This window comes from Lepisosteus oculatus, chromosome 15 (genome assembly GCF_040954835.1).
Source record: "Lepisosteus oculatus isolate fLepOcu1 chromosome 15, fLepOcu1.hap2, whole genome shotgun sequence".
In the NCBI taxonomy this organism is placed as follows: domain Eukaryota; kingdom Metazoa; phylum Chordata; class Actinopteri; order Semionotiformes; family Lepisosteidae; genus Lepisosteus; species Lepisosteus oculatus.
This window is the reverse complement of record NC_090710.1, coordinates 32,405,388-32,419,626: the sequence shown is the minus strand read 5'-3', so window position 1 is coordinate 32,419,626 and position 14,239 is coordinate 32,405,388. Positions and strand designations below refer to the sequence as shown.

Sequence of the window (14,239 nt, the reverse complement as noted above, 5' to 3'; positions counted from 1 at the left end):
TCATAATTGGCCTTCACTGTGTAATTAAGAGAGCTGATAGGAGAACCCCAAACTGCAGATTCATCAGTATTCCAGTGGGTAAATGGGATTAAATGGAAGTGAAATCCATACTGTTCCTTGGATTTCACATTAGCCCTGATAATGAAAGTGTCTAGTACAGTTACCCAGTTCCTTGCACTGTAGCTGTTTCTTGATGGAGCTGAATAATAATAATAATAATAATTGCTTACACTTATATAGCGCTTTTTCTGGACACTCCACTCAAAGCGCTTTACAGGTAATGGGGATCCCCTCCACCACCACCAATGTGCAGCATCCACCTGGATGATGCGACGGCAGCCATAGTGCGCCAGAACGCTCCCCACACATCAGCTCACAGTGGGGAGGAGAGCAGAGTAATGAAGCCAATTCACAGAGGGGGATTGTTAGGAGGCCATGATTGATAACAGCCGATGGGGAAATTTGGCCAGGACACCGGGGTTACACCCCTACTCTTTTCGAGAAACACCCTGGGAATGATGTAGGCTGTGTTCCGGAAGTTCTCTTGATAACAGTTGCTGGTATTTGATTCAGAATTGTTGCCAATTATTGATGGGTGCCTCACACACCAAGGCTTTAATGCCCAAATACTACACATATGGATCTGTAGCACGACTTGCAAGAAATCAGGACTGATTATTGGGCATTATTTCAACACAAAACGGAAAAGAACACATTTCTGCACAGCCAGACATTGCATTGACAGGTTTTTCTAATTAATGTGTTATGGTGTTAGTTTGTTTCCTAAGTCTGAGGTATATGGAATAAAATATTTAACCATGCTATAAAAAAAGTCTTTGAAAGCCCTGTTGTTCCCTGTCACACCCACACACACAGCATTAATACCTCCTAGGTGGAGAATTGATGTTGTGCTGCTGTCCCTGACTAATTGTTACCTATTATTCTGTTTCTTTCTTTAATGATATGTTATTCAATTAAAACATTGCAGCATCCTGGCATCGTTTACCCTGTTGGGACATTTTTCTTTTTTCAGATGATTTAGGAAAGGTGCTTGAAATTGTAATTTTTCTAGTAGCACATTACACCCTTTTTGTACTGCTTAAATCGGATATACAGTAATAAAAGCCAACAGGCAGATAAGTAGTACATGGGGAAAGGTAGGCTAGGTTATTGTGCAGCTGAGGTCTGCTGTTATCCATCCTGTCAGTGTGCTTGTAAAGGCTACACAGAGATCCTCCCTAGCACTTTCTGCATCAAAGCTTTTATTGTGTTGGGCAGTGTTGAATAATCCCAACTGCACGTCACTTTATTCAGAATGGTTTTCACGGCTCATGGTGGGCATTACAGAATCGAAAATCAAAGGTCATTGTTTGTAGAAACCATTATTGACATACCTTCTGGATGATCTGGTTTCAAGACTACAGTTCCCCTTCATAAGTACTGGGACAGTGAAGTTAAAATGACTATTTTTGCTTTATACTGAAGCAGTTTGGTACAGAATATCACCTTTTATGTCTGGGTATTTCTGCACAAAGACCACTTTTTTTGTGTTCCATCCTCCTTTTAGGCGTTAGTATTGGGACAGTATTGGTCAGGTGCTGCGTTGATTGTGCTTACAACAAGAGCCGTGAATGTGTAGTGTTGAATTTAGCCTTTGGAGTCCCTAGGCCTAAACCAACATTAAGTCTAGTGGTGAACTGTATATGAAAAATGCAGGGTTTTTACCTCACATGTCCTAAGGAAAGTAAACATTTTGTGAGTTAATTTCTGGTCTTGAAACTCATTCACAACCCCTTTTAATCAAGACAATTTCTAATTCCTTTTTGGTCGACGTGAGCTGCATGGTCCATGGTTCAAACTCTTCTGGAGCTTCTTTGGAGCTTTGCTATTTTCTGTTACTTGGGTAATGCTAAATTAGATCTCCTGCAAGCAGTGAAATGTTGTCTGGTCCTGTGTGAGAATTACTGTTTGGCGCATGGGATAATTGGCATCATGTTGCTGCTCTTGTGTGTTAACAAATCTGCACAGACAGCAAGCATCGGCGCTTATCAGTACCTCCCAGAGCTGACATTTTTTATAGTCTTAAAGTGAAACTCTGTGATGCATGAGAAATCACTATCTCTTATGATAACCATAAATTACTCTACTGGGGAGACCAAATATAACTCTTGGTAACCTAGAAACAGAATTAAGAGCCATGGAAACAATGTTAGGAGTGATATTTCTTGATATTACCTACGATATTGTGCTAATCTGTACTGGGGTTTCTGTGTCACATCAGTCTCAGTAATGTATGGATTTCATCTAGCAGTTATCCTTCCCCAAGGAGAAGGAAGGAGTATTTTAAATATTTACGACTTATATCTTCTAAAATATATAAGGCTAATCAACAGAGTGAGTTTGTGCTAGAGCACATCACTATGTAAAGAATAAAAAATAAATGCAGATTAAGAATACGTTTTTACTGCAGAATTCAAGTATTTATTTTACAAAGACTCATAAAAAAACAGTTTTTTTTTCCCTGTTAAAGAGTGGCACACAGGGATATACATATTACAGAATACAAATAAAACTTTATCGTTTATTCTAAACCAATTATCACCTTATGATTGTTAGTGTTTGATTTGAAAAGATAAAATCTGTTATACTTTCCATAAGCTTAACACTTCACTGCACATGTTAGGCCTTGCAATGAAATTCAGATGCATTTGTAAAGTTAGAAGCCCCCAGATGAGCATTAACAAAATAACAAACAGGTTCAAAATGAGTAGTGTGCTGCCTGTGTCTTGGTAATATTCATAGATCCTCTCAGCAGCTGTGTGGTGCCAAACTGATATGCCAAGAGGCTGGCTTTGGATATCTGTTTGTAGAGGCTGTCCTATGAACAGGCTCCCGGATCGATGAAACTGATGAAACACTTAAAATATTTTTCAAATGTTGTTTGTAAACCTTATAGCCTTATAGGACATGGTTGAACATACTAATGAAGATAGTGACTAACCAAGTATGTGCAAATAAATCACTTTGGAAATCTGAATACACGAAAACTCAGTTCAGTTGTTTGAAGTAATAAATAATTTGCATTGTTTTGGTTTAGTAAAAAAAAACTTTGACTCATTTCAGGCCTGACACTTACAGTAAAGGACATGGACAAAAGCAGGGTGGCCACCTTCTAGTCAGACGTTGCCAGAAGCTAAACACTGGGTCTGGACGGAACAGGGAAGGGAAACCTCAGGGAAACAGAGTCGCTGATGGAAGAGGTGTGGGCTGGAGAGATGTGATGATTTGAATTAAATGTAACAATTAGAAATTCAGTAGTAAATTTCAGTTATTTTACGGCTACTAGGAACCATTTGGAAAAAGCAGTGTAGATACTGCTTCTGATTATTCAATATTCAGGCTTGATGACAAAAGTCCAGCTATGTCGCAAAATGTCTCTTGTTGATGGGAAAGTCTCAGGCAGAAGTCAATCTATGGATGGGCTCGCTCACATCCTGGTTTCTGGATCTAAAGTTTCCTGAAACTTGGATAACTATGGTTGATTCTTTTTTTGTCAGGTTGCCAGGTTTGGATTGAGAGAGTGGCGCGCAGGACATTTTTACCCCCATGATCACAGTTGATGATCGTCAGGGGCGTCAGTGCAGTCTTCTTCCCCACTCCACAGGTTCCTCAGGGCCTGGCCATCCTTCATCAACTGACCGGTGGCCTCCAGGCAAACACCCCGAGTGCTGGTCACTCCATCACTGGAAGTGTTGAGCATAGGAGATCCATTCCTAAAGACTTGAATCGGTGGAGCTAATAATGTCTAATCAAGGCCTTTCTGCTACACAACACTGTTACCTGTAGACCAGGAGTTGCTGTTTTAACAAATGAGATGTTAAACTCAGATACTGACTTGGTCATAGTAGATCCCAAAGCACTGTTGAGAAGAGTAGAGGTATTAAACCTCGTGTCCTGGCTAAATTCTGGGCTGGTACATTCTGGCCTCCCCATAAATCCCCCATAAATTCAGTTGGTGAAACAGTTTCTCACTTCTCTGTTGATCTTCTTTGCTGTGGGGCCACTGGCTCCCTATTTAATTATAGACCTCAGATAAATAAAAATCTATATGATTCCCGCGATTAATGATGTGTGTAGACAAGAAGCCGAAAAGAATAATTAACTGATTGTCCCTTATCCTTTACAGTATATAGTATATCAGAGTTACATATGAATAATTAATAAAACTGAAACAAAAGTATAATAAAACAAATTCCCTGGGGCTGAAGTCATTAATGAAAGTGAAATAAAATAATTGCAAAAAAGGATTAATCATATTTGAGCTTGGAAAATACAATTAACCTTTTTGACCTCTTGGTCAGTCCACAAAAGCGATATTAGTTCTGGGGTAGCCTTATATTAATGCGCTTTCTTTGTTGGTGCAAAATAATTTGGTAGATGAATATTGCTTTAGCATTTTGATAGGATAGGTTTTTCAAGGGTCATCATTTTAAATGTCCTATGTGTATTTATTTACAATTTTCTTATGTTTATGCATTGTAATAGTGCTTGTGTTAGATTTTAGTTGATTTGGATTAACGCCAAGACGATTTTTTTTCCTATTTTGATTATTAATTCTTATTCGTGTCCCAAATTCGGAACAGCAAGTGAAGAATACTGATAGTCAGTGTCTCACTTGAGTTTGTATAGAACTGCTTTCCAAGCAAAATTCATATTATTTCCCTTTGCTCCACTGCACTGTAAATGGAAAATTAATTATTCTGCTTGTTCTGCAGTCCCTCCATATACAATAAGTCAAATAAGTGAAACTTCTATTATAAACAATAGAGTGTGGTTCTCTCATAGTTTAGCTATATAAATATAATGCACAATTTGTATTCTTTGTTGCTGTGATGCTCAGTGAACATTTCTGGAGTGTATTGAAAACATTTATTCTTGTTATGGAAATTTTAATCTTTCAGAATTTGAATTATTCTGAAGGGGGTTTGTGAAGGTTACTGCATGTGCATTCTGCATATGTTTAAAAGCAGTGGTTAAGTGGAATGTGATCCGTAGGGATGGATATTTTCACAGAGTTTTATAGCTCTTCCTCAGACCGGAATTTCTAACATAGTATCTCAGTGTGGTGAGGTGGGGAGAACATAGGTGGTGCTGTTTTTCAAATGAGATGTTAAACTCAAGTCCTGACTTGGTCATAAAAGATCCCAAAGAGTAGAGATATTGACCTTGGTGTCCTGGCTGCTTTCCTCTCTGGGCTAGTACATTCTGGACTCTCTAAATGGCGAATTAATTCAGTTGTTGAAACAGATTTTCACTTCTCTGCTTGAACTGCTGTCTACAAAATAAGTTATGAGATAGGAATGTGTTTTATGATGAGTTTCTCCTTTGAAAGTTTTCATCCGTTTACATAATGTTAAAACTAATTGATTTCAGTTACGACAGGTTTTAAAAGCATCATTCATCTTCTTAACTGTTCTTTGACAGGCAGCTTCAGTTTGTATTGCACTGCTGATTAAACTGCTGCCATGTCACGTTCCATTGTGCAATATGTCATTGTTAGTTTGAAGTGCCCTCAGATGTATGGGTAGTATCCACTTTTATATGTATTTTAAAATCTTGATTGCCTGTCTTTTTCATTTTGGCAGTTAAGTTATGATGTTTTTGTAAACAATACTGTGGGGATTATTCAGCTGGTTTTGTGCCCAGTGGCACTCATGGAAGGGGCAGCTTGTTTTTTTCATTTTTAATTTGAAATCACCAGCTGTTCTTTGGCTCAGCTGAGCATTATAGCCCCGGTACAGATGGGAGAAGGATGAAGACTCATGTTCATCCTTACCCTGAGACACCGCGCTGTGAGGCTGTCCTCAAGACCAGAGCACAAACACTATCCCTGGTTATTAGAGGAAAATAATAATAATAATAATGATTGCTTACACTTATATAGCACTTTTTCTGGACACTCCACTCAAAGCGCTTAACAGGTAATGGGGACTCCCCTCCACCACCACCAATCTGCCGCATCCACCTGGATGATGCGACGGCAGCCATAGTGCGCCAGAACGCTCACCACACATCAGCTATTGGTGGGGAGGAGAGCAGAGTAATGAAGCCAATTCATAGCTGGGGATTATTAATAGGCCATGATTGGTAAGGGCCAATGGGAAATTTGGCCAGGACACCAGGGTTACACCCCTACTCTTCACGAGATACGCCCTGGGATTTTTAATGACCACAGAGAGTCAGGACCTCGGTTTTATGTCTCATCTGAACGACGGCGCCTGTTTACAGTATAGTGTCCCCATCGATTTACTAGGGCATTAGGACCCACAGAGACCGCAGGGTGAGCGCCCCCTGCTGGCCCCACTAACAGCAACCTTAGTTTTTCCCAGGAGGTCTCCCATCCAGGTACTGAAAGGCTCACACTGCTAACCTTCAGTGGGTTGCCAGTTGTGAGTTGCAGGGTGATATGGCTAAAGAGCTAAAAAAAAATGTTTTGACCATTTAACAATTATTTCCTCAAGTTGATGTTGTAATAGGAGACTTTGTCTTCTCTGCTTTTCTAAGTTCAAGTCCATGATCAGACTTTCAAACTCATTAAGTCTTCCTTGGTTTAGAAAGTAAAGTAATCTCGCCCATAACCCTCTTGTAACCTTGTATCATCCATGTTTTTTTCCATTCCCTGCCGCCTACATTTTAATTAACTCATGAAGCCATTCGCTTTCAAATACAGAAGCGGTTGCCGCCAGTGGAGTGATTAGTTTCTGTATCCTTGGCTTCAGAGAGATGCCCTCCAGGATGGTGTAATTTTCCAGTCGCTTTTACTATTGTTTTTCATTGCATCAGCAACCTGCTAATCGCAGCCAAGGAGGCGCGATTATTAAATTGGCCGAATGCTTCCTTCGAGTTGGAGCTGTACTTGGAACCTATAATTGCATGATCCCATTAATGGTCCGTCTGTTCCTTTTAGCAGTTTGGACAACCGATTGTAAAAAAAATTACCTTCGGTCAAAACCAGACGCATGACTGCCGGAAGGAACTGCTTCACTTTGCTTCATTTGCTTCACTCCCAACTTCAGCGAAAATTATTTTAAAAAATGTTTAAAGTGGAAATTTTGTTCCTTGACCTACATTCTGATTTTCAAGATTTAACTTTCAGACTCTTACGGTTTCTTTTAGAAAACAGGGAATTCCCCTGTAGATATGTTTTGATAGATTCTAAGCATCGATCGCAGAGACACCAAAGTCCTGCTAACTCATTCTGAATGAATTCACTATTAATCCTGCCCTCACTCTTGGTATTCTTTTTCATCCCACTCCTTCAGTCAGGGCTCACATCACTTTAATCTTGACAGGTATGCTTTCTGTCACTTTCAAAGTATGTTTATGTCTGCTATCTATCTCTCTGTAGCATGTCATCTACATGTCTTTTATCTCGCATATTAACTACTGTAACGCAGGTCCAGAGTCACGATCTATGGAAGTGCACTTCAATACGTGCCATTCAGCTTGCCACACAAAAAAATGTTTCTCATAACAAACATTAGATTTGGGTTTTGCAGATTCTTTTTACATAAAACTGCTTTAAAAGTGAAATCAGTTTACAATGTTTTGGACATATGTTTGAGATTATCTTCTTCTAATTAATAGAATTCTACCAGTTTCTGTCCCACGTGGAATTTCCTGAGGGACTACATTTCTGTAGTATTCTACAAATGAATTATTCCTTATGTTTTATGAAAATTCAGATACACAAATATCTGAATTTAAAATGTGTTATTAAATAGAACACCAGTTAAGGGGGAACAGAGAAGGGGTGAATGCCTAGATTTGGGTGATGTAATTAGGGGAGTACTTCAAGGATCTGTACTAGGACCACTGCTCCTGTTAATTTAATTAAATCTAATTTCAGGTACAGTATACGATGTAAATGAGCCAAGTTTGCAGACAATAGAAAATTGGGAGAATTAAACGCAGTAGAAGCAGAAAATTAAATTAAAAACAAATGAGATTAAATTAGTGTCTGGGCAAACATCTTGCAGATGATGTTTAATACAGGCACGTGTGGGGTTTTCAATGCAGGTCATAGAAACATAAACTGAATGCAAAACTGCGGAAGCTGAGCTAAAAGAGGGTTTGAAAGGCAAACTACTTTCATTCCAGTGCTTAGGGGAATGTCCTAGCCCTAAAGGCTGAAGAAAGTGAACTTTTTTAGTCTTGTGCAGAGAAGGCTACGAGGGGACCCAGTACAAGTATTCAGAGTCCTCAAAGGCCCCGAGTCAGCCTAGTGGAATTCTTCAGCATGAACAGTGGAAACAACGTTGAAGTGCATTTAAAACTAAGAACAGGGGGTATTTCTTTATTCCAAGGCTTGTGGAATAAGCTACCCCGTTGACTGAAGCCTGTACCTTAGCTTCTTCAAAGAAACAGCTGGGTGAGATTCTTGGATTTTAACTTCTAATTGCCAAACAGGCCAGAGGAGCTGTTTACAACCTTTCTTATGTTCTTCTTGTTTTTGTTCTTCTTCAAAAGACCTGAGCATTTTGCCATGCCCAGCCACGGTATTTCTTCCCTTAAACATAGATTTTAAAAGAATTTTGAATTGACTGCGGTCATTGGGAGGTGTTCCGTGATCATTGTGGTTTTATCACTACATGTGCATGACAAATAAAGCCTGCAGAAGCAATGCCATGGTCTAAGAAGTTTAGAGGCCGCGATAGATCACGGCTTGCTCAGAATGCAGGTGCCACATTCTCAGCAGGTGCAAATCACTTTGATTCTCTCTCTGCTATGTCTTCTCATTGCTGCTGCTTCCAGATTATGTTGCATATTGGATTGAAGGCTGTGTTCCTTTTTTACAGGTTCCTGCATGTCCAATGTCCTTGTGATCACAGACTCGTCTGTGCGGAGAAACTTTCATAGAAGACTGACAGTCTAGGGGGGCTTTAGTTCATTTTAATTCCTGAGATTTTATTTTTTAAAGGACTTTGCGGTGCCTGGGCAGGCAGTTACATTCAAGATTTTTTTTTTTTATTAGCACACCAGTATTTGCTCTCGTTTGTTGTGTCTAAATTGTACTTTCTGTACAGCTTGCTTAGCTACTCCGAGTTGAGGCTCCTCCTTGTCAGGAAAGTATCAGAGCACTGCACATGGCTGGAGAGGCGCTTCTGGTTTTCCTGCACTGCAGTGAGTCTGTTGGACGCTGTTTCTTCTGTAGCTAAAGAGTATTAAGAGCTTGAAGGTTGGCAAGACATGAGTCGAGTTGCAGCAGAGTTATGAACAAACGTGGCTCCCTGTTGGAGCTCCCAGGAGGCCTCGGCTGATACTCCGGCTCGGGTCCAAGGGAACTCTGCCTTGTGTATCGGTGTGGTTCACTGCGGGCACGCACGCTGTCACACAAAGGCAGTCCCACAGCGACGGGAACTGGAAAGAAGGCGGTAAACATCTGAGAGGAGACGGCAGTCGAGAAACTGCGCTGTAAAAAATAAAATGTCCTGTGCTAAACTGATAACAATAACCCAATGCTGATAAAATACGTTTTGTGGCGATGCATTTTAAAAGGAAGTGAGAGGAAATCTTTTATTTCTGACAGTCATATGAAAAGAATCTTAAATCACAAAAAAATGGGTTAGTTTGTGTCAGTGGCTTTTACATCTCTACTTAAATGTGATTACTGAAATATGAATGATGCAAGATGACAGATTATATTTTGTTGTAAAATTTCATAATTGATCAGTATAAGGTATTATGGAACGACTAGTGTTACTAGTGCAGCATTATATTTTAATAACTCATCCTGAAACAAGTTACACCTTCCCCCTTCTCTCATTGACAGACTTATTTTCATGTAATCGTCTCTATTCTCATGCAGGTTTTGACTCCACACCTTTCTCCAGCCCTCTCCACTTTGCACTTCCCGAGTGGCCTCTGCCTCTCCCCTCTCCGTCCAGCTTTTGTTCTCCTGTGCTATTTAATCTGTGCCGTCTTCCCCTTCTTTCTCACACCTGAAGAAGGCTCCATGGCCGAAACATTGTGTTTCTTCTCTTTTCAGCGTGGAATAAACCTGTTACCTGTTCCTCTGCAGCCTACCCGTGCTGATGCAGCTACCCACCTGAACTACTTCATTGTATTTTAATATCTTTAGATATGTTTTTCCATAGTAAATTTTTATTGTTTTTCTTGAGGGAAGAATAAGTTAACGTGAAGTGATAGTAAATATGGTGTTTAGTGCCCCTGTAATTACATTCTGTTTGCAGCAGTAAGCTAATTGGGGATTCTCCATACATTGCTTTAGATGCTGCGGCACTTATTCTTGCTCAGAGGTGAGCACTCTTCCCAGCTTGTGTCATTCGTGCTGCTAATCCGTATGACACTGATTGTGCGGGCGAGGCTGTGGGTGTTGAGAGCAGAAGTGTTTTATTGTGCTTGTGTTAAATAACCCTAGAAACACTCGGTAAATCTGACAGGGAGATGTACGAGGCCCGCGTTTGGCTGGTGTTTTATCAGTTCTTCCTGCCCTCCAACGGACCGGAAACAAAAACAGCAGGCTGGAGCTGTTGGCAGCTCTTGGACAGGAGAACTTCTGGGTTTACATCCATTTCGTGTCTTGAAAAGCCTTCATACATACTAAACTCTTTTGTTTAGGGTTTCATTGACTGTGCTTTCTTGTGTCAGAAAGCAGTTGTGATTAATTTAGGGGCATCTCCTTTGAGAAGAAGTAGAAAAGCTTTGAAGAGACTAGTCACTGAAGCCAGGATTCCTTTCCCTGCTGTGTGCCAGGAAGGACTGACTGCCAGTGCTTTTACAGAAAGTGGTGCACGCGAAAACATCGATTTTGTCTCCCGCATTGCTGGCTGGGGTTCAGGTAGATGATGCCTGGAGCCTGGAGCTTGGAGCCATCTTTCTACAGGTGTTATATTTAATATCGAGCAGTTACAGAAATGAAAACTGTATAATAGGAGCCCTGGCCACCCGTCCAATTCTAGGGAATCATAAGCTCTCAATTCCGGGTGTTTATTCTACAACATACAGTTAAAACGCAGTCAGCAGTCATTCGGTCTTCACTATATTTTTGTCAGTTGGGCAAAACGTATTTATTGTCCTATAGGATTTTTTTTTATCTGATACACCATAATTATTCACACAGTAAATAGTGGTTGTGATTATTGTACAGTATATACAGTACATCTGTTGAAAAGGATATTGTTGGACATATTGCAATAAGAGGCTGAAAGAAGTGTGCTGCCTTCTAAACATACAGTATATCCATTAACTGCAGGACTGAAATGCAACATAAACAGATTAATGATCGGTATCTTTTGTGAACTCTCATGAGAGATTGATGAGGCAGAACGCTGAGTGGCTGTGACATTTAGTGAAAAGCAGCTCAACTTGTTTCCAAAGTAGCAAAGTCAGGGTGTTTTTATCTGGGCAACAGAATCAGTCAGGGATGAGGTTAAAGCGAGATCACATGGCAATAAATGTAGGAAAGCAGGCAAGATTAGGAATAAACTATATCCCATTATTTCCCATATTTCTTGTGTGGAGCGGTGGCACTGTGGCTGGAAGGTTGCCGGTTCGTATCCTGCAGCCGGCAGAGGAATCCAGAGAAATCCTCCCTGTTGGTGTGCTTTTGTGTCTCATGGAGAGCAAGCTGGAGTTTGCGAAAAGACACATTCCTAATGCAAGAAACTGTATATGGCTAATAAAGTGATCTGATCTTATCTTATATCACTGGATAGACAAGGTTGGTTGTCTAATATGATTAAATGTATGCATGGAATTACCCAAATTACCCAAACACAAAACATATATCTTATATTTCTGTGTTTGTTTCACTCTAGTTTTCAGTTTGCTGCAGGTAATGAGGCTAAAGAAACATTCTGATCTTAATATTACTGGTGTGTTCCTGCTCTTACTGCTAAGCAGTTTGCCTGCAGCTTTTGCCCCGAGTTCAGAAATGAGCTTGAAGTACAGTATGCCGACTTGCCAGCTCTGCCTGGAGACTCGGTTTGTATCCCTATGGGTCTGAGGGCCCTCCTTCCTGGCCCTGGTGTGGGACCTGAAGAGACAGTTACGAGCCCAGCTGGACTGAAAACCTGTAGGCACTCTGGCCCCCGCCAGCCAGGCTCGGGGGTCCTGCTGGGGTTAGTACTGTACCTCTGCGCTGTTGTCGTGGGTGCAGGGGGTTTTACAGGCTCTGTTGTGCAGTGCGGCCTCCTCGCGCTGTACTGGTGTTACACTGCTCTACAGCCTCAGTACCTGAACGATTTGGGTCTAGTACTGAAAAAGGATTTGTTAACTTTGTGTTATTTAGTAATCAATTCATTGCAAGGTCTGTCTTTATTTTATTTTTTTTTCGGCACTCTTGTTGTCTTTGATCTCAATCTCACTTCATGTCTGTTTTTTTTTCTCCAGAATGCCGAGGTGTCCGTCTTTGAAGTGAATATCCGATTTATCGGCGGACTGCTGGCAGCCTATTACCTGTCTGGGCAGGAGGTGAGGAAAGCTGCGAAAATAACTGGCCTCTTCCAAGCTACGTGTAAAGAACAGCCCGTGTTCCACACAGACTGCGCTAATAAATACCAGCTCATGTCTGTGGGTAAATGGGTATGCCGAGTTCTGTTCGTGTGGATTGCGCAGCAGTTATGTTGCTGGTACCAGCCTGTGAGATATAATAGTTTCAGATGTGACTTTCATCTCTTCCGTTATCTGATTTGTTTTATGTTTTTTTTTGTTTTGAGGAAAAGTTTATTTTATCTCTTATTACTTTTCCTCACTGCTGGAAAGGTGCTTCACCAGGCGTAATGTTATAAAAAGTAAAACAAAGAAGAAGAAAAACATGTAGAACTTTCTCAAATATTTGAAGATTCCAGGACCTTCATTCCAGGTCAGCCTTTGATCATATTTAATGTTTGACTGTTAACAAGATATATACAGAACTGTATATACATTCATATATATTAAGCGTTCTGTTTCAATACTTTGAAGATCTGATGAGTCATAATCTTTTAATATATTATGACTGACTAGAATTATCAATGCATCCTTTTCTAAAACAGAATAAAAACTTTCTCTTAACAAAAAGGAATCCCGACACTGCCCAGGCACAGCTTATCTCATACATAACCCTAGCTCCAGCTATTTCTCAATTCACACAGGGAGGGTTACTCATAAATACTGCCATCTGTTTTACGATGGCGGTAAAGGTTGTAACTGTCTCATTGTGCCTTTTTCCGATTCATAAATAGGGTTTACGGGCATGGTGGTTTTATTAACCATGATGGAAAGCAAAACCAATACGCAGGGTGTCAGTACACCACTTTCCTCTTAATTGCTCACAGTGGAAGTGATTGAGAAAACAAATGTACTCCACTGCTGGAGGGAGCACACGACAGGTTACAAACGAGAGGAGGGTGTTGGGCCCGTTTTGCTCGTGTGGTTGCTCGCAGTTAATTGATCTGAGGATCCCATCCAGCCACCTCTTGAAAGAAGCCGGCGTATTGCGTCTCCCAGCTTAATTTTGCCAGCTCCATACCTTCACTTTGCAAGATGACGATTTCTCCATTTCTGAGCACGACACAAGATGTGTCTCACCAGACCAAGGTCTAGCTCAGCAGACAGGATGGCTTGTTTGTAAGTACCTGTACAGAGAATGAGAGGGTGAAAGCAGCCTGCACTGGAAACATCGCCTTGCTTTTCCATGCTACAGGATCATAACGGAGAGTGTATGGGATTACATTCTGGAATAAGCCAATTTGATGTTTTTCTTTGCCTTAAGTGATAGTATGTGCCACTACATCTTTTGTACTATACATCTTTCATCAAATTAGCTACCGCAGTTCCCTATAGTGTTGATCGGTTGTGTAATATTGGCTGTATATATGACTTGAAGTTACAGCCTTTGATGACCTTTAACAGTGAATCTTGAGGGTAAGCTTGCCAAGAAACACAATGCTAAATTTTTTGCAACCTATTGCCATTTTTTCCCCTAATTTATACAGTATACAAGCACGGTGCTTTTCAATATGGAACGGACAGGTGTCTACAGTATCGGTGCTCTTATTGGTTCATTGTTTCCAACTGTTTTTAATTGTCCATTTCCGTTGTGGTTGATTTCTTTCCCTACTATCTTACACAATAGGTTGAGAGCATGAGGAAGCAGCTATCTGGCCCCATGGTCGGTTACAAGCTGGTGTCCTGGCCTTAGCCCGAGAAACAGCTGTGTGCACTCCTTCAGTCT

At 40.6% G+C, this 14,239-nt stretch overlaps 1 protein-coding gene across 2 annotated transcripts in view; it reads left to right on the top strand.

The window, feature by feature from the left end:
* man1a2 (mannosidase, alpha, class 1A, member 2) overlaps nucleotides 1-14,239 on the top strand; it is a 155,380-nt gene that overhangs the window by 87,661 nt on the left and 53,480 nt on the right. For both annotated transcript variants that reach the window (XM_015364169.2, XM_006639363.3), the window contains exon 6: nucleotides 12,415-12,495. In XM_015364169.2, the coding sequence (XP_015219655.1) occupies nucleotides 12,415-12,495 (81 nt within the window). The remainder of the gene's footprint in view (nucleotides 1-12,414; nucleotides 12,496-14,239) is intronic.